The sequence below is a fragment of the Scyliorhinus torazame genome, chromosome 8, assembly GCF_047496885.1.
Source record: "Scyliorhinus torazame isolate Kashiwa2021f chromosome 8, sScyTor2.1, whole genome shotgun sequence".
NCBI classification, from domain to species: domain Eukaryota; kingdom Metazoa; phylum Chordata; class Chondrichthyes; order Carcharhiniformes; family Scyliorhinidae; genus Scyliorhinus; species Scyliorhinus torazame.
This window is the reverse complement of record NC_092714.1, coordinates 187,182,720-187,201,969: the sequence shown is the minus strand read 5'-3', so window position 1 is coordinate 187,201,969 and position 19,250 is coordinate 187,182,720. Positions and strand designations below refer to the sequence as shown.

The window sequence follows — 19,250 nt, the reverse complement described above, 5'->3', positions numbered from 1 at the left end:
TTAAATGTCATAGTGTATTATAGTCGTTCTTGTCATGTGTGTTTTTGTCTTTCTTTTAAGTTCATAAATATTCTTTATTAACAACAACAGGACTGTTCTTCACTGGCTTGTACACCGTTCCTCACATTATACCAAAAGAAATACACCACTACGAACCGGTGTCCCAATTTACCCTTTTGAGTTTTGGGATACCCTCGGATTTAATATCAGTGTGGTTCATAACACAGTTTCTTGATGAATTGAGTAACAAGGGCAGTGGTTAGGGCTTTAATAGAAAAAGTGAGAGGTGGGTAGAAGGAGTAGATAACAGGAGATTTAGAAATCTATATAAAAAAGTTAAGTTAATACAGCAGTGCAGCAATTGGGTAAAGACAGGCAGAATGGGATAAGCAAGGAAAGAAATTTAAGTAGTAATCGTGCATCAGCAGATTAGATCCATGCAAACAATAGTAGTAAAACAATTAAACTGAAGGTTCTTTATCTGAAAGCGTGAAGCATTCATGATCAATGATCACGTAGCACAAACAGAGATAAATGGCTTTGATCGGATCACCAATACAGAGAAATGTTTACAAGGAGACCAAGGTTGGAAATATATATGGTAGGGTACACAACATTTCAAAAAGAGAAACAAAAATTAAAAAGAAAGAGTAGCCCTGATAATAATGGATGATATAAGGACAGTGAGCCCTTGAGAAGATCAGGAAATCAGATCAGTGTGAGTGGAGATTAGGAATAATAAGAGTCAAAAAACATTAGTACAAATAGCTCATAGGCCACCCAACAGCACAAATATTATTGGACACAGCATTAAGCAAGAAAATGGAGTTTGTAATAAAGGCAATATAATAATAGTGGGAGACTTTGTTCTTCACTTAAACTGGACAAATGAAATTGGTACAGGTAGTTTGGAGTACGAGTTTGAAACATATGCCTGCATGGCAATTTTCTGGAAGAATTTGTTGTGGAACCTATTCGGGATCAAGCCACTTTAGATCTACTATTGTGCAAAAAAGGCAGTTTAGTTAGTAATCTCATGGTAGAAGATCCCCTGGGAAAATGTGATCATTGTACATCTGAACTTCATGTTAAGTTTCGGAATGACACATTTCAGTCTCAAGCAAGAATATTAAACTTAAACAAAAACATTTATATTGGAATGAGATGTGAGCTGGCTAATGTTGATTGAGAAATAGGCTATAAGGTACTGTGGTAAATAAAAAGTGGAAAACATTTCAAGAAACAATTCAACATGTTTAACAAAAATACATCCCATTCAAAAACAAACCTCAGTGAGAAATACCTATCCCTGATTTACTAGGGAAGTTAAATTAAGATTAGATTAAATAAAGATGTTAATAATGTTGTAAAGAATCACAATAAGCCCAAACATTGGGATTGTTCTGGAAACCACCAAAAAGTTGATACAAAGTGGGGAAAGAACAGAATATGAGAGTGTACTAGCCAGGAATATAAAAACAACTCCTAATTGCTTTTACAGGCTAATGACTTAGACAAAGAGACCAATCATAACATATCCAAATTTGCTGATGATACAAAGCAAGGTGAGAATAAAAGTGCGAAGGAAGGAACAAAGAGGCTGCAAAGAGATATTGTCAGGTTAAGTGAATGGACAATGTAATGGCAGATGAAGCATAATGTGGAGAAATGTAAGCTCATTCATTTTGGGTATAAGAGTAGAAAAGCAGAATATTTCTAAAATTCTTGAACTTCCAAATGTCATAGAGATTTGGTTGTACCCTTACATAGAACACAGAAGACAAGCATGCAGATACAGCAAGCAAATAGGCAAGCAAATGGCATATTGGTCTTTATTGCAAGGGGTCTGAAGGACACGAACAAAGAAGTCTTGCTACAATTGGTTTGGTGAAACCACACATGGAGTGCAGTTTTGATCTCTATATTTAAGGAAGAATATACTTGTATTGGAAGTGGTACAGAAAAGGTTCACTATATTGGATCCTGGGATGAGAGGGATGTCCTATTATGAGAAGCTGAGTGAATTGGGCCTATCTCATTGAAATATACAAGATTGTGGAGGGGCTCGACATAGTTGACACAAAGGTTATTTTGCATGGCTTGGGAATCTGAAGCATGGGGTCGCAGTCTCAGGTTAAGGAGCAAATCATTTACGAATTAGATAAATAGAAATATTTTCACTCAGAGGGTTCTGCATCTACGGAATTGTCTATATCAGATGATTCTGAATGCTCCATCATTGAATATAGTTTGTGCTGCAAAAGATTTTTTATCCCCGAGGGAATGTAAGGATATGGGAGGAAGTTGAGTTGCGGCAGAAGATGGGTCATTATCATGTTGAATGGCAGACCAGGTTCTAGAGGCTACAGTATATGGCCAACACCTCTTACTTATTATGTTCTTATGCTTATTAGTTAACCCAGACATCATGGAGTTTGGAGGTTACGTTTCTGCTGAGTTGGAGCCCAATTTAGCCCTGGAACCATCAGATAACTATGGGGATATGTTTTTATTTATAATTCTCATTTGATGATTTCATACTTTAGCCCACTGCTTTTAATTAAAATGAACTAAACAATAGTTTATTTATAATAAACATGAGAGTGAATTTTCACAAATAATACCAACTTGTCCTGTGGCTTGGCTGGAAGTACTCTCATCTGTGAATCTAAATGTTGTGGGTCAAGTCCCTCTCCAGGGCACGCACATAACAATCAAGGCTAACACTATATAGATCTGAAAGAGTGTTGCACTGTCAGAGGTGTTGGGTGGGATTCTATGGTCCACCAGCCGTGTTGCCCAGCATGGCGCACCCCTGCTGACAGCAGGATTCCTGCAGCCGGCCAATGGGATTTCCCATTGTGACCACCCTACTCTGTTGGAAAACCCGCAGGCATGGGTGCGCTGTCGGCGGACCGAGGATCCTGACGATGAAGAATCCCGGTGGTTGTATTATGAGTGAGATGTTAAACATGGACGCAAAAGATCCCATGGCACTATTTTGAAGAAGAGCAGGTGAGTTGGCTCTGGTGTCCGAGCCAATGTGTTTTCCTCACTCACCATCACAGAAGCAGATTGTCTAGTCATTATCACATTGCTATATGTGGGAGTTTGCTACATTCAGATTGGCTTCTATGCTTCCTGCAAACAACACTAACTACACCTTGAAAGCACTTCACTGGTTGTAAAGTTATTTGGGGCATACTGTGGTCATGGAAGGTGCGCTGCACCAATTAAGTTTTTTTTTAACCAAGATGAAGATCTACTGGAAGGATGCAATTGAACTTTGTCTCCCTCTGAAAATGGAGAATAAAAATCCAGACAACTAAGCATGTCATTCACCAAATGAAATTCAACAGCCACTGGCTGAAAAAGATGACATTAACTTTATTAGGAAAGGGTTTTGAATATACGGCACTGTGTTCTATGCTGGTAGCAAAATCATTCAGAGTTTCATACATAGGAGGTTGTTCCTTCCCCTTTATGAACGAACTGTAGCAGCAAGGCTAGCACATTTTATGTGTAGCACCAGTCCTGTCTCGGAGGTTTTGCATTCTTTGCAGCCATCGTATACATTTCAGATGTCTGATCAGTTAGCTACAGAAAGGCAACAATACATGACTCATTAAATTGTGAACTTTTTTATGTTTGGTGATCTTGGAAGCAGGGCCGAGCCATATGTCAAAAGGAGCAATTGCTTTTGTTTAGGAGGGGTGGAAGTTGACATTTCAAAAATTCCTTAAGAAATGAGACAGTAATGTGTTGCTGAGGAATGTTGGTCATTTACTGGACATTTTCCATCATTTTCAACCATTCTGTAAAGGAAAGAGGAGATTTGATTGAAAATTTACTCATTTGACATGACGAACAAAAAAACTTGAACTTTATTCACATTATTTGTTTGCATACCATCAAAGTCAAGTTTTCCGTCATTGTTCTTGTCCCCCTCCTTCATGAGTTCATCAATTTCCTCATCTGTAACTTGCTCCCCACCAAGCTGGATGATTTCTTTCAGCTCATCACGATCGATGAAACCATCAGCGTTCCTAGAATCAACATGCAAAGTATGAATCTCCATAATGTTAACTGCCCGAGGAACATAGGGTTGGTCTAGCACAGTGGGCTAAATAGCTGACTTTTAATGCAGAACAAGGCAGCAGCGCAGGTTCAATTCCCGTACCGGCCTCCCCGAACAGGCTCCAGAATGTGGTGACTAGGGGCTTTTCACAGTAACTTCATTGAAGCCTACTTGTGGCAATAAGCAATTATTATTATTATTATTCATAAGAAACCACGAGAAAAGATCTATGTCTCTATTATTTTACTTTCTGCCAATCTCTAGTTTACATGATACAACCTAACCATAACAATCAATCTCTTTTTCCCTTTTTAAAAAATTTGAATTTTTTATTTTCTTTTAAATTTAGAGTACCCAATTCTTTTTTTTCCAATTAAGGGGCAATTTAGCGTGGCCAATTCACCTACCCTGCATATCTTTTTGGATTGTGGGGGTGAGACTGACGCAGACATGGGGAGAATCTGCAAACTCCACACAGACAGTGACCCGGGGCCGGGATCAAACCTGGGTCCTTGGCGTCGTGCCGCCCCACATAAAAATCAATCTCAGGGCGGCATGTGGCGCAGTGGATACCACTGGGACTGCGGCGCTGAGGACCCGGGTTCGAATCCCGGCCCTGGGTCACTGTCCATGTGGAGTTTGCACATTCTCCCCATGTCTGCGTGCGTTTCACCCCCACAACCCAAAGATGTGCAGGTTAGGTAGATTGGCCATGCTAAATTGCCCCTTAATTGAAAAAACTAATAATTGGTTATTCTAAAAAAAAATTAAATCTCTACCAATTGGTCTGCAAAGATCCATACATGGTGCAAGTAAGTCCCAATGCAGAACTTTGGCACCCATTTGTCCAAAGTCAACTGTTCCTTCTCAACATACTACACTTACTACACTATGTCTCAAATTACTAATATCATGTATCCCAAAATGCAGTTTCCTCTATTCTGATGGTATTTAAAAATAATCAACCATCATAGCCCTCTATTCCTTTCTCCCATAAACGCTTGCCTCGCTTTTCTTCACCGGAATCTACACTATTCACTTCATCCACTCCCTGTGGTAGCAAGTTTCATGTTCTTACCACCTTTTTAGGTAATGAAGATCCTTCTGAATTTACTTTGGGATTTCTCGGTGACTACTTTATATTGATGGCCTTGAGTAATGTTCTTCCCCACAAGTGAAAACATTCCTTCTGTATCTAGTCCATCAAAACCTTTCTTAATTTCAAAGACCACTCAGACTTCTTTCTTCAAGAGAAGAGAAACCCAGCCTGTCAATCCTTTGTTGATATGCATACCCAAGAATTTCTGGTATGACACTTGTATATCTTTGTTGCACCCTCTTCATTGCCTCCATACCCTATAATTATGGCGACCATAATTTCATGTGGTACATAATATGATTTAACCAAGGTTCAGTACAAGTTTAGCAGAATTTCTCTACTCTTCAGTGTTATTCCCTTGAGAAATAATGCCCATAACTTGATTTGTTTTTTGTATGCCCTTGCTAAGCTGCTATGAAACTTTTAATAAATGGTGTATTTGGACTCCAAGCTCCCTTTGTTCCTCTATCCCACCAAGACTCGTCACTTTCAAATAATAAGTGACCTCCTTATTCATTCTACAAAAATGTAATACCTCATATATATCTGTGTTGAGCTTAATTTGCCAATTACATGCCCAAGTGCCAGTTTATTAATCTCCTCCTCTAATTCATTACAACACCTCTCAGTATTGATTATTCTTCCCAGCTGCCCCCCAAATGATGTTTTTGATTCCAAGGTCCAAATTGTTCATGTAAATTGCAAACAGCAGTGGTCCCAGTACTGCTGCTTTTGGAACACTACTTTACACCTGTCATATGGAGTAACTGCACTGTTCTCCCACTCTCTGTTTTTCATCTTGAAATCAGCTAGAAATCCATTCTGCTATTTGTCCCTTAACTTTGTATTTTTTGACGTTATTCATTAGACTATCATGGAACACCTTATGTAAGTTCCTTTGGAAATCCCGATCAATTACACCTACTGCATTACCATCTCCCTTCTCAAAGATTCAGTAAGTTGGTCAAGCAACATTTTCCATTTTGAAATGCGTACAAATTATTTAATTTTTCTTTTTGTATGTTCATCTCCTTTTGTATGTTCACACTGGGCTAAATTGCTGCCTTGTAATGCAGAGTAAGGCAGCAGCGCTGGTTCAATTCCCGTACCAGCCTCCCCGAACAAGCGCCGGAATGTGGCGACTAGGGGCTTTTCACAGTAACTTCATTGAAGCCTACTTGTGACAATAAGTGATTATTATTATCTATTCTCTCCTTTGATAGGGATTCCATTATTTTTCCATCAGTGATATTAAGCTGATTGGTCATGTTCTACCTCCTTTGCTAAAAAATATCTTTATTACATAATTTTTCATAATAATGAATGCAACCCGAAACCATCAAAGAGAAAAAAAGCAAAACATCACAATCAAAAAGGGAGAACAACACACAGCACCTAATTAACTTACAAACAAAAACTAACCTAAATCCCCTAACAACTGACAGTGACTAACTCCTTAAAAAAGGAAACAAACGGTTGCCATCTTAGATAGAACCTTTCCACTGACCCCCTGATGGTGAACTTGACCTTCTCCAAATGCAGCAATTTTTTTCAATAATAATTTTTTTTTACAGTACCCAATTCATTTTTTTCAATTAAGGGGCAATTTAGCATGGCCAATCCACCTAGCCTGCACATCTTTGGGTTGTGGGGGCGAAACCCACGCAAACACAGGGAGAATGTGCAAACTCCACACGGACAGTGACCCAGAGCTGGGATCGAACCTGGGACCTCGGCGCTGTGAGGCAGCAGGGCTAACCCACTGCGCCACCGAGCTGCCCTTCCAAATGCTGAAATGATATAAAGTCACCCAGCCAAGTAGAGGCACTAGGCGTGGTGGGAGACCTCCACCTAAGCAAAATTTGCCTCCAGGCTGTCAACGAGGCAAAGGAAAGACATCTGCCTTCATCCTTGACTGTATCACTGGTGAATCCTACACCCCGAATATGGCCACCGGCCAACATGGATCCAAACGTACATGGAGTATCTCCGACATGGTGTCAAAGAATGAAGCCCAGAAGCCTACCAGTTTGAGACAGGACCAGAACATCCTTTCTTAAATATATGAATTACATTAGCATTTAATCAGTCCTCTGATGCTACACCACCTTTTTCTAATGAAGTATTAAATTGTGAACCGCAGTGGTTCCAGCACTGACCCTTTTGGTACACCGCTTCACACCTTGTGTCAATCTGAATAACTACCCTGTACTCCAAGATTGTTCCTCTACCCAGCAAGACCCTCACCTTCCAAGTAATAAGTGACCTCCCTATTCATCGCAATGCTTCTGCTATTTCTTCTCCAGATTATTTGAAAATGCACCACAGGAAAATTGAGCAGAATGGCACATTTTTAATTCATGTCAAGAGCCAAGAATATGTCTCAAGCATTGTCTCTACCAAATTAATTAATGATATTCAAAGTTGCATTTCATAATAGATTTACTTCATTGCTATAATGGGTTAGTTAACTAATTTTAGCTTAAAGTAGATACAGTGCTCCATTTACTTTACTGGTCTTTAACTGTATCCTATCATCGGTGCCGTGTCCAGAGGTGGCGATCTTCGGTGTGTCGGAAGACCCGGGAGCCCAGGGGGCGAGAGAGGCCAACGTCCTGGCCCTTACCTCCCTGGTGGCACGGAGACGGATCTTACTAGGATGGAGGGACTCGGAGCCCCCGAAGTCGGGGGTGTGGGTTAGCGACATGGTGGAATTTCTCAGACTCGAAATAATTAAATTTGCCTTGAGGGGTTTGTTGCAGAGGTTTGCTCGGAGGTGGCAGCCGTTCATCAATTTCTTTGAGAAAAATTAAGCTGTCAGCAGGGAGCAGGTGGAGGAGGGGGGAGGGGGAGGCATGGGAGGTGGTTGGGGATGGTGGCACTGTTTGTGTAAGCCATGTTGGCTGGGGTTTGTGCCTGGGGCGGGGGGGTTGTTGGGTATATTATTGTGGTTTTGTTTTTATTGAAATTTGATGTTTAAAAGTGTTAAAATAATAAATGCCTCAATTAAATATTTTCTGAAAAAAACCTATCCTTTCATTCTATCAGCTTCTTTGTAGAAACTGCTCCCTCAATGGAGTTTCTGAATGGCTATTGTTCTGTCAATGCAGTATAAGATCCAACTCACTGATCAAATACGCGGAAGAATTCTGCCAATTCTTCTTCAGACTTTCCTTTCGCCTCCTCTTTCATCTGTCTCACCATCATCACTAAGAACTCTTCAAAGTCAATGGTTCCACTTCCTAAGGTAAGAGGACAGTGAAGTATGAAACCTGGCCATTGTCAACCATGAATATTTCAGAGAAGTTCGAGAAAGGCCAAATTGCTAAGTGTTTTTGACAAATACATTCTTACCATCTTCATCCACTTCCTCAATGATGGCATCCAACTCTTCTCTGGTGGGATTCTGACCCAGGATTTTCATCACTTGGCCCAACTCCTTGGTGCTGATGTCACCACCACCATCAATATCAAACATGTCAAACGCAGCCTTAAACTCTATGAAAAGAAATGCAAGTAATTAGTGTTATATTATTATTAGATTTACTCTGTTTCCGTCAAGTACCCAGGTTCGATCCCGGCACTGAGTCACTATTCGTATGGAGTTTGCACATTCTCCCCGTGTCTGCATGGGTCTCACTCCCACAACCCAAAGATATGCAATATAGGTGGATTGGCCATGCTAAATTGCCCCTTAATTTGAAAATAAAATGAATTTGGTACTTTAAATTTATTTAAGAAAAAGATTTACTCTGTTTCAGAGATGTATAAGCATTGGATCAGTCAATGTATGCACATCTTTGCCTAGTCATTGATATGCAGTTTAATTAAAGGCAGTGCTGGTCTTTTGTTACATAGTGCATGGTATTTACAGCTGAGAAACAGGCCAGTCACCCCAAAAGGTCAATGCTCGAGTTAGTTTATGCTTTACACAATTGGTACCAAGGACTGTTGCCATCTGAGATTTGAATACATGGTGGGAAACCAAGGTATCATTCACAGTGTAATGTTGTGTACTGTTCTGCACTGATTACGAAAGAAGTGTTTGAGTTGCTAAGATTGCTAACTTGTACATTACCCTGAAATGTTTTTTGATTAACCAGCATTGTACAATTTCAAATAATTAATGTCCTACTCATGTAAGTCAACCATTCTCTTCTGTTCATTTATTCCTATGTTTTCCACTCAAGCTGCCCCCCAACCCCAATTTGCCCCTAACCTGAGACCCAACACAGTTATAAGCACCACAGACCAAACTACTAAGCTGACCCAAAGAGATAATCTCCTCAATGTCCCATTTTAAAAATGATTGATTCTTCATTCATGTAACCAATTTTCAGCCCTCTGCTTGGTTGCTTCATCCACAGTTCATGTCTTGGCTGCTATGCAGGGGCTAGTTGAAGAAATAACATCAGAAAACAAAAGTACATAGTCTGCATTACACACACGACATGCTGGATACCATTCCCTCATGGGATATCTTGCCTCGTGTGCTCAAAGATCGTTGGGTTGAGAATCAGCTTGTTCAGTCACATGAAGACCCATGGAAGAAACCTGGGACCCTGAGTCAACATCATCCTCAAACTGAAGGACAGCCAACAATGACGTGGGATATGTGTTTCCTTCCTGATTGTATACATTGCAGAGTTTCTTTTGGCTAGTTTGATGCAAACACCAAATATAAATACTACCTTCTAAATTTGCAGTAAAAGAAATGGGAAGGCCTATTCACATAGAAATACTTGCATTGATACAGTGCCTCCCATGGTCACAGTGCATCCCAAAGTGCTTTACAGCCAAACCAATACTTTAAGATGTAGCTGTCAGTTCGATCAAAGCACGGCCCTACAAATAATAATGAGATAACAATCCAATAATCTCATTTAGAGATGTTGACAGTGTTGGTGCTCTGTCTGAGGGTCGGTACAGATTTGATAGGCTGAATGGCCTCCTGCACAATAGGGATACTATGAAATCTATGAAATCAATCAGGACACTGATGTGTCTACCTCTTCTCTTTAAACAGTGCCATTTTGTCAGCCTGGGTTATCTGCTCAGGTTCCTGGAGTGGGACTTCAGGCAACAACTTTCTGAGTGGAAGGAGAAAGTTCTACCACTCAGCCACTGCTGACAGCCAAAAGCAATGAGGGCATCAGAGTTGTGTATTAATTCCAACAAAGCGGATGTCCTGAAATATACCAATAGAATCCTAAAGTGCAGGAGGCCATTCAGCCCAGCGAGTCTGCACCGACCCCCTGAAAGAGCACCCTACCTCGGTCCACTCCCCCACCCTTTCCCGTTATCCCTGCATTGGTCATGGCCAATCCACTTAACTTGCCCTTCTTTGGAGGAAACCCAGGCAGTCACAGGGAGAACATGCAAACTCCGCACAGACATTCACCCAAGGCCAGAATCGAAACCGGGTCCCTGGCGCTGTGAGGCAGCAGTTCTAACCACTGTGCCGCCGTGCTGTCCCACGCCCAACATGATAATAAACTGCTTTCCTTTACCCTGGAGTGCTACAATACAGCGTCAACTAGAATCTTGCACTCACCAGCGATCATTTCCTCGCTGAGGTAAGACCTCGCGTCTGCTTGTTGTTCTGTCATTGGCTGAAACAGAAGAGAACTGGTTGAGTAAGTGGTCAAAAAGTGGTAAGTTGAGGTGAAGAAGCAATATGATTCAGACTTTCCTCTGCTGGAAATAAAGAGTGAGTTATCGAGCAAGATTAAACAGTGGGATATGCTCCCCGGCAGAAATCCCAGTTCAATCTTTACCTGCTGACTGAAGGCATCTCACTGTTTACAGAAAGGTTGCAGGGATCAGTGGAACTTAAAAATCATCAGCGGGGATGGGTTTATACATGAACGGTGTATTTTCAATTGCATCTTTGGTAGAGGTGACTCTGATAACACTTCAGTGTTGGCTTTGTGGCGCTGCCGGTATCAAATTGGCAGCTGCACAAAGTCAGACCTAACAATGCAATGTGAGGGCAGGGGAGCCATGTATCTATTTTAAATCACCCCTGGAGGGTCTCTGTATCATTAGCTCTCTTGACCATTTTACACCGCACAAGCAGCCCTACACCAATAAACGGATAAAGTTCATCTTTTGATCGAGACCCGAAATATTCACCCATGTCTTTGGTCTTTGAAAATGCGAAAGAGGCCTGCTGATTAGTTCCACGCTTTTAGATTTCCCAAAAGATCAGGAATTGACCGTTCAGACCCTCGCGCGTGTACCACCCTTTCACTCGATCAAAAAGCACCTTAACTCCATATGGATTTCAGTTTTACCGAAACAGCAATTTCTGCTTCAGAATGTGCCCAGTGCATTGTCAGTCCGTCTACCCACCATTCTCTGAGCGGTTATTTCACTGCACCGTTCTGGGAGAATTCACCGTAAGAAGGTCTTTAGGAGAGCATTTCAGCAACATCCCTAATTTCTTTCCGTCTGTCCGATCCTCTGTGTTTTGGGGCCTTTTGAACCCTGGAATCATTGGATTGCTCAGGCCAACACAGCCGCCCGGCTCACTCCGGTAATTGTTTCCGTATCACTGAGGCAATGTTCCCAGATACCATTGGGTCTTTGCAGAATATACAGGGGTACCACTCCTTACTCTCCTATTGTCAAGCCAATGTGGCGTTCTCTTCGTTTACTTCTAACTTTAACCATTACTCTCGAAGATACAGCATATTCGGTTGATTATTGGCTTTGGAGTGATATTTGAAATGTCTAATAAGGGAATTCTGTCTCCGCTGAAAGAGGGCAACACAAGCCAACTGGACAACACCCACCGTTGAGCCTTGGGACGCTTTTTAAAGTTATTTTTTTTGCCAGCAGTTATACAATTAGCAAAATGGAAGCATAGAAACATACAATTACTGAAACAGAAGGAAGCCGCTTGCCCCCCGTGCCGGAACATTATTTCTGCATTGTAATTATTTCTGTATTGTAATGATTTATGTACTGCAATGATTTCTGCATTGTAAATATTTCTGTATTGTAACGATTTATTTCTTGTAATGATTTCTGTACTGCAAGGTTTCTATGTTGTGATGATTTCTATATTGCGATGATTTATGCATTATAAAGATTTCTGTATTGCAAGATTTCTGTGTTGTGATGATTTCTGCATTGCAATGATTTCTGCCTTGCAAGATTTCTGTGTTGTGATGATTTCTGTATTGCAATGATTTCTGCATTGCAATGATTTCTGTATTGTGATGATTTCTGTACTGTAATGATTTCTGTACTGCAATGATTTCTATATTGTAATTATTTTAAAACTATACTGAGGTGTACTTCACGAAATTAATACATTAAAAGTAAGAATGGGGCTATACCAATGCTCATTATCCACCCCCAGAAGGTAACTTCTGCATTTAAATTCGCACATAGATATGCAACGCATCACAAAACCTGACTGACTGAACATGTCACACAAATCAGGTACAGCCAGCAATACAGTGTTTAAAGACAATTAGAGATGCTTCTGTAGAAGGATGTGGTTATACAAAGAGAATGTCCATCAAGGTGGTTATGTGCAGTGATATGAAAGCGAAATTATAACTCGGGTCGGGTCAGGCAGTTATATGTAACACCTGTCTGCACTGCGCTCCATTGGATCTTGTGTTCCTGAGATATTTTACATTTTGCCTTCGCGGCTGTTTTACTTCAAATACAAATTCCCTCCTTTCTCCGTAAATTCCTAACTTCATTGGCGTGACATGTACGTGTGCGAGGTGTGCGTGGCTGCACCATAGTGCCAACATGACTCGCATTCAATCTGGGGCCCAGAACCGGCTTTCCAGTTGCTAAGCGAATGTTATAGCTCAGTAGCTGGTGCATCAGACCACAACTCCACTCTCAGCCGTTCCACCCCCAGCCCGGTCTTGTGCTATATAACTTTAGCCAAAGAGACCTCTATTCCTATAAATGGTTGTTCCAGCGGCACAATCTTAAAATGTTGCTCCTAAATTTAGCACAGGGCATTGCGTTACGTCTTATAACCTTTTAAAGATCCCCCTCTGCCACTCTTCTCTCCTTTAGGCACTCTCAAGATACATTCAGCTGCTACCCATTCCATTATTGCCTGGCTTTATTCCAAGTATGGACCGAGGTGTTCCGACTCTTGCTGAATTTCAGGTCAGATGCCGGATCAAAGCGATAAGCCAAGCTTGCGGATGCTGCCATCCAAGCAATAGCAGAATATTCCATTACGCTTCCGACTTGTGCCTTTTAAGCGGTGGAGAGCCTGTGGGTAGTCAGGAGGTCGGTCTCTCGTTGCAGGGATTTATCAGGCTGGTCCAGTTGAGCTTCTAGAAAACAGTGCCCACCCCCTCATGATGTTCATCTGTGCAAGTAGAAACCCCCCATTCTGGCCGCAACTCAGTTTAGTTAGCAGAAGGTACTTGATCCATCACTACCCCCTTTCTAACCTTTATAAATCCTTTCATCAGATGTGTGTGGTTGGCTAGGCCAGCATTTATTGCCCTGGAGGGGGCATTTAAGAGTCAACAACATTGCTGTGGAGTCCCAAGTAGGCCAGACCAGGCAAGGGCTTCCTTCCCTAAATGGCATTAGTGAACCAGATGGGTTTTTGCGACAATCGACAATGGTTTCATGGTCATCGTTACACTTTTAGTTCCAGATTTTTATCTGTTATGGTGGGATTCTAACCTGAGTCCCCAGAGCATTACCCTTAGTGTCCAAAATTGCCCTTAATGTTGGGTGGGGTTACTGGGTTATGGGGATAGGGTGGAGGTGTTGACCTTGCGTAGGGCTCTCTTTCCAAGAGCCGGTGCAGACTCGATGGGCTGAATGGCCTTCTTCTGCACTGTAAATTCTATGATAATCTACGATTACCCCAGGTCTCTGGATTAATAATCCAGTGACAGTACCATTACACGACTGCCTCCCCAAACCTGGCTGTTTGGGTGGTTGTTGAAACGTATCAGTCTCCCCAAAACGCTGCTTCCCCTTCAGTCTCGGAAATTCTCTCTTCCAACATTGGCAGCGGCACTGGCCCCTGTAGCAGTAATGTCTGACCAATGAAGCCACTGAGCCTCCAGTTCATGCGCAATGTGGGATCCTCATAGACAAAAAAACAACTCTACCATTCTAAAGGGGAAACGCCAACCAGGGTTTAACACAACCGAGAACTGCAAACTGCAAATCCACTGTCCATTCAGTAATAGCGATAAGGCAGATTCAGAGGTGTAGAATGGGGATATGGGGACAGGAGGACGCCAGCCTCCCCGAGCAGGCGCCGGAATGTGGCGACTAGGGGCTTTTCACAGTAACTTCATTTGAAGCCTACTTGTGACAATAAGCGATTTTCATTTCATTTCAATAAGCCCCTACTCCTACATTGAATTAGATGAGGGGTAATCTGCACCTCAACTCAATTTACATGTTTTAGCCCGATCTCCTTTGTCACCTTTAGCTGACAAAAATCTACCGATCGCACGCTGGGAAGCTTCGAAAATGTTAGCAACAGATTCGTTGGTGAACCCGTGAAATATATAATGGGAAAACAAATAGATTGGTGACAGAGAGGTGAATAAACTACACCTGGATATGTCGGAACATCCGCTGTTTGAATATAAAATGGTATCTTCACATTGCTATCTAAAGTTATCCTAATCTCCAATCTCCCATTCTAAATAAACAGAGCAAGATCATTCTGCCACACATCGGCTTCCTTGAACGTTGATTTCAAGTTGGTCCTCTAATTGAAATAGATTTAAATGTTTCTGTTTAAAAACAATTGAGAGCGTGGGATCGCTCAAGCGGGCAGTGAACCCCAACGCATCTCAGCAATCAGGCACCCGTATACTTCCCCGCTCACTTTACGCCACACAAGGAGCACATTCACTACCGAGGATCCACGACATAAATCCTAGTAGGACCTTGCAAAGCTTTGCACTAATCGATTACTACGTTTTTAAGTAAGCAAAACACGTGAGGGAGATGCAATTTGCCTAAAGGAGAATAATGTTCTCTGTATGGCGAAGCGGGTTGCAAGCAAAGGCAGAAATGTAAGCGCGAATGTCACCAATTGTTATAAAGCGATGCCATGCTATCTGCTGAAGGGCCGTTTAAAGATCCGAAACGTGAACTCTTTCTTGTTTCTGTCTCCACAGATGCTGCCACACCTGCTGCCTTTATCCAGCATGTCCTGCTTTTATTTCAGATTTCCAGCATCCGCAGTGTTTTGCTTTTATGCTGCTGCTGTTTTATTCCTATCCACCTGAGGTTGGCTCCCGTGTAAATTTAGTTGAAAGTAGCGTGCACAATATTTCCTTACCTCGGTTTTGTTTTGACAACCTCCACTCCTGACTTCGGCAGTGGCGACAGTATGAATGTCACTTGGTCTGCAAATTTACCTCAGCAATCCAGCCGACGTCGGCTTTCTCCAGCAGCAAATCAGATCGCGGGACGAAGAGGAGAAAAAAAATACTTTGCTGAGTGGGCAAAATAAAAGATAACCCCACACTCGCCAGGAAGCAGAGGGTGAAACGGAGAACATCCGGATCACACAATCTCAAATACGGGGGGTGGGGGGGGGGGGGGGGCGATATCGATTCCGGGGCAATGTTATCCTATCCTGCACCTTGACAAACTGACCAGTTCGAGCGTAACGCCGATTTTCCACACTGCCCGATTGCACGCCATTGATATCAATGGAGAGTAATCTTGGGCGGGCTGTAAAAACTCACGTCCCACTCGATCGCACGAGTTTTCCGCCCACCGGCGAGTTGGGTTAAAATTACCTCAGCGGGTCGCCTCAACAACACGAAGAGGTTTCATTGGTCGATAGGCCCCCACTGATCACGTTTTTTTCATGACTTAGATAGTCATAGAGGTTTACAGCATGAAAACAGACCCTTCGGCCCAACTTGTCCATGCCGCCCAGTTTTTACACTAAGCCTATTTGAACATAACCAAATGTTGCGGGTGGTGCAGATTTAGCTGTCCTGTAATAATTTAAATTGGGAGTGTACTTCAACTGATCATGTTAAATAGCCTCTATTGCATGTATGTATCTGAACGAATGTCCGCCTTTAGTTTGAATGGAAGTGCTTCGTTTTTATGATAATATTGAGGCGAATAGGCTGAACTCTGAATGGCTCCAGTCAGACATCACTGGGCGGCAGCCGCCGAGGCAAATGTTTGGCATATCAGAGGGATCTTGCGATAGAAGAGAAGATGAGATATTTTTAACTGGAACATTCAAGATTCCAAAATAGGGCAATCGGACTCGCAAGGAGACTCCTCCTTCAGAGGTTTAAATTAGTCGGGAGAGAGCCTAAGGGTTGAAGTAATCAGCAAGTTGAGGAAGGTTGGCTGTACTTGTAGTTTCACTTGATACTCCATCGCTCTGAGTGAAATAAATGCCTGACTCGACCAGTCTCCATTAAGCATAATCAGCCCAGATCCTAACTTCTATTTTTTGCATCATTTGAATGCTCATTCATTTTTCTCTCTCTGTCGCTCTCAATCAAATAAAAGCAATTGTCAATAATTTTGGTGAGAGTTTTACACGCACATTGTAATCGACACTCGGTGACAAGCTATTCGATGTTATTTCAGTTTTGTTTGAGAGTGCTGGGTGAAGTGACTCCAGCTGGCACTGCACATGTATCCTTCAAATACATAGATTTTTTTTTAAATGTCCGTAGAGAAGCCTCGTTTTTTCCCGAGCTTTTTTTCCTGCCAACATTTCGAAATCAGCCAGTCCATTAAAGGTCGAGAAGGTGGAAAAGTCGAAGCTCCCCGATGAGCCACTTGCTTAATCCAGAAACTTTAGCCATAGGAATGTGCCTCGTAAGTGAAGGAGTCCTTCATTTCACTCTATTTATAAAGCGAATCTTCCACCTTTTATCTGTTTCGTTCGCTCTTGTACATACAGCGGGTCGCTGCGAGCTCTTGAAGAACCGTACTCAAATCACAGGAAAATTCACAGAGAAAAAGAAACCGGGAGGCAACCTCTGACTATTTCAAATCTGTGTTTGTTTATTGTTTGTCTGCATTGTTTTGTTTAGGGTGTTGAAAGTAGCCGCTGGGATTTTCTGCCTCTCTGAATCTGGAGATTTGTATTTAATCTGGTACCACCTAGCGCTTTCACCTGTCGCTCTGTGAGCAAAAGTATTAATTTAAATAAATGTCCTTTTCGAGACCCATCGATTGAATCTTTGAAGTTTAATTTTCTTGTTTTGTAAACAAAAATGAAATGCACGTTTGCAAGCATCCTGCCTATCTGCAATTTCAAAACTTTGTTGCTTGTTTGCACAACAAAATCCAGACTGCTTGGTTGAAGTTGGCTGTCGACTTTCTGTTGTATGATGGTTCTGTCCAGCCTCGCTGCAGGTAACATGGGTTTATTGGTGTTGTGGTTAAGCGCCGAGGGCGCAGTGCGCCGCTATCTCCCTTTTCATTTGCTTGCATGGTTTGATTGTCTGAGAATGTATTTAACACAATTTCTTTCTTCCTGGTTATCTTTTATTTTAAAGTAGCGGCTGAACTTGCAGCACGACATTTTTAAAAGTATTATTTGGACAATTCGAATTATGCGCAGAGTCAAGCGGTTTTCACCGATTTAACAGAACAATCCCACTCGATTATTATATACGCTACAGGAGCGATTTCATACAAGCCGGATGAGATCAGCATGGCGCTGAAATGAATGAAAGAGCACACTGGAAAGATGAATTTAATGTGCATGCTTACCATTGTCCTGTCTTATTAAGGCGGCACAGAAACTCAGGGTAAATTGAAACGCTTCTCCTCCACAACTCCTACTAGTTAGCTAGTCTTTTTTTTTGGTGTTCAGCTTTTAACATGCCCTCTTTCTTTAATTAGCCGAATATCCAGTGAGATTGTAGCATTCATGACCTTGCTTGTAGTAAAGCCAATAGTGAGAATGCGACTTGGACACGTGTCCGCTTTTTACAACCTTACGAGGGAGGTCTCCGGCCGAAACAAGCTATATAAAGTGTCCGATTCCAGTCAAATTCCAAGACACCTCAGGTTTTGACTGTCTGCTACGGATCCAGTTTATTCATTAATTATCTAACGTCATTTAACCAAACACGTTTTATGATAATAGCTACAGTGATGCGAACACGAATCTCACTACCCGTCATAAAATGACTCAGTGTGTTCTTGGTCATGTATCAAAACAAGGACACAGACTCAGAATTGAACTTTTCTTTTCCATCGTTGTCTGAAGTGTCAGGCTGCCTTATATCAGCAACCATTCCGCACTGGAGATTAGATCGGAGCCAGAGAAAAATAAAATGTCCCAAAAGCTAGAAATCGGGAATGAAATCCTGGAAATCGGGAGTGAAATCCTAGAATGGAGCGTTTGAAAACGAAAGGCCAGGATAACGCTCCCATAGAACCTCGAAAGTGCAGAAGGAAGCCATTCGGCCCATCGAGTCTGACCCTCTGAAAGAGCACCCTACCTACGCCCACCCCGCCCTATTCTGGTAACCCCACCTAAACTGCGCATCGTTAGACATTATGGAACAATTTATCATGGTCAATCCTCCTAATCTGCACATTTTTAGACTGTGGGAGGAAACCGGAGCACCCGGAGGAAACCCACGCAGACACAGTCACCCAAGGTCGGAATCGAACCCGGGGTCCTGACGCAGTGAGGTGCTAACCACTGTGCCACCATACCACCCGTTCAAATCTTTTACCCCGAAAACCATTTTTTATAATTTTGAGAAGTAGCGACTTTTTTTCTGGGGAAGTTGTGCAGGTTTAAACTTTAACAGACAATTCGTATTTCCGCATTCACACATATTCAGCTGTGCGGCAGTCTGTGGTGGGGGCGGGGCGGGGGGAGAGGGATACCACCGAAAATGTTGGAAACGCTCAGCAGGTCTGGCAGTATCCGTGGAGAAATAAACTGAGCTAATGTTTCAGGTCTTGCTCTTACACAATTGGCCATCTCGGAACGAGAAAGATATCATGAAGGGTTGAGGTGAAATAATCATTTGGAATACTTCTCCGATTACCCTCCACACACATTAAAGAATTTTTAAAACGCATTTATAT

The 19,250-nt window shown here is 42.1% G+C and overlaps 1 protein-coding gene across 2 annotated transcripts; it reads right to left on the bottom strand.

Annotated features, from left to right (window-relative positions):
- Positions 1 to 3,367: 3,367 nt before the first annotated feature.
- On the bottom strand, positions 3,368 to 18,028 carry LOC140428303 (troponin C, skeletal muscle-like). Of its 2 annotated transcripts, XM_072514633.1 has the most exons (7): positions 17,913 to 17,927; positions 15,490 to 15,595; positions 10,732 to 10,789; positions 8,532 to 8,675; positions 8,305 to 8,419; positions 3,910 to 4,046; positions 3,368 to 3,815 (listed from the first exon to the last, which is right to left on the bottom strand). In XM_072514633.1, the coding sequence occupies exons 3-7, from the start codon at positions 10,784 to 10,786 to the stop codon at positions 3,784 to 3,786; spliced, it is 483 nt and encodes a 160-aa protein (XP_072370734.1). In that variant the 5' UTR covers positions 10,787 to 10,789; positions 15,490 to 15,595; positions 17,913 to 17,927; the 3' UTR covers positions 3,368 to 3,783. The 2 variants fall into 2 exon arrangements, with proteins under 2 accessions (XP_072370734.1, XP_072370732.1); XM_072514631.1 differs by lacking the exon at positions 15,490 to 15,595 and having other exon boundaries at positions 17,913 to 18,028.
- Positions 18,029 to 19,250: the final 1,222 nt, after the last annotated feature.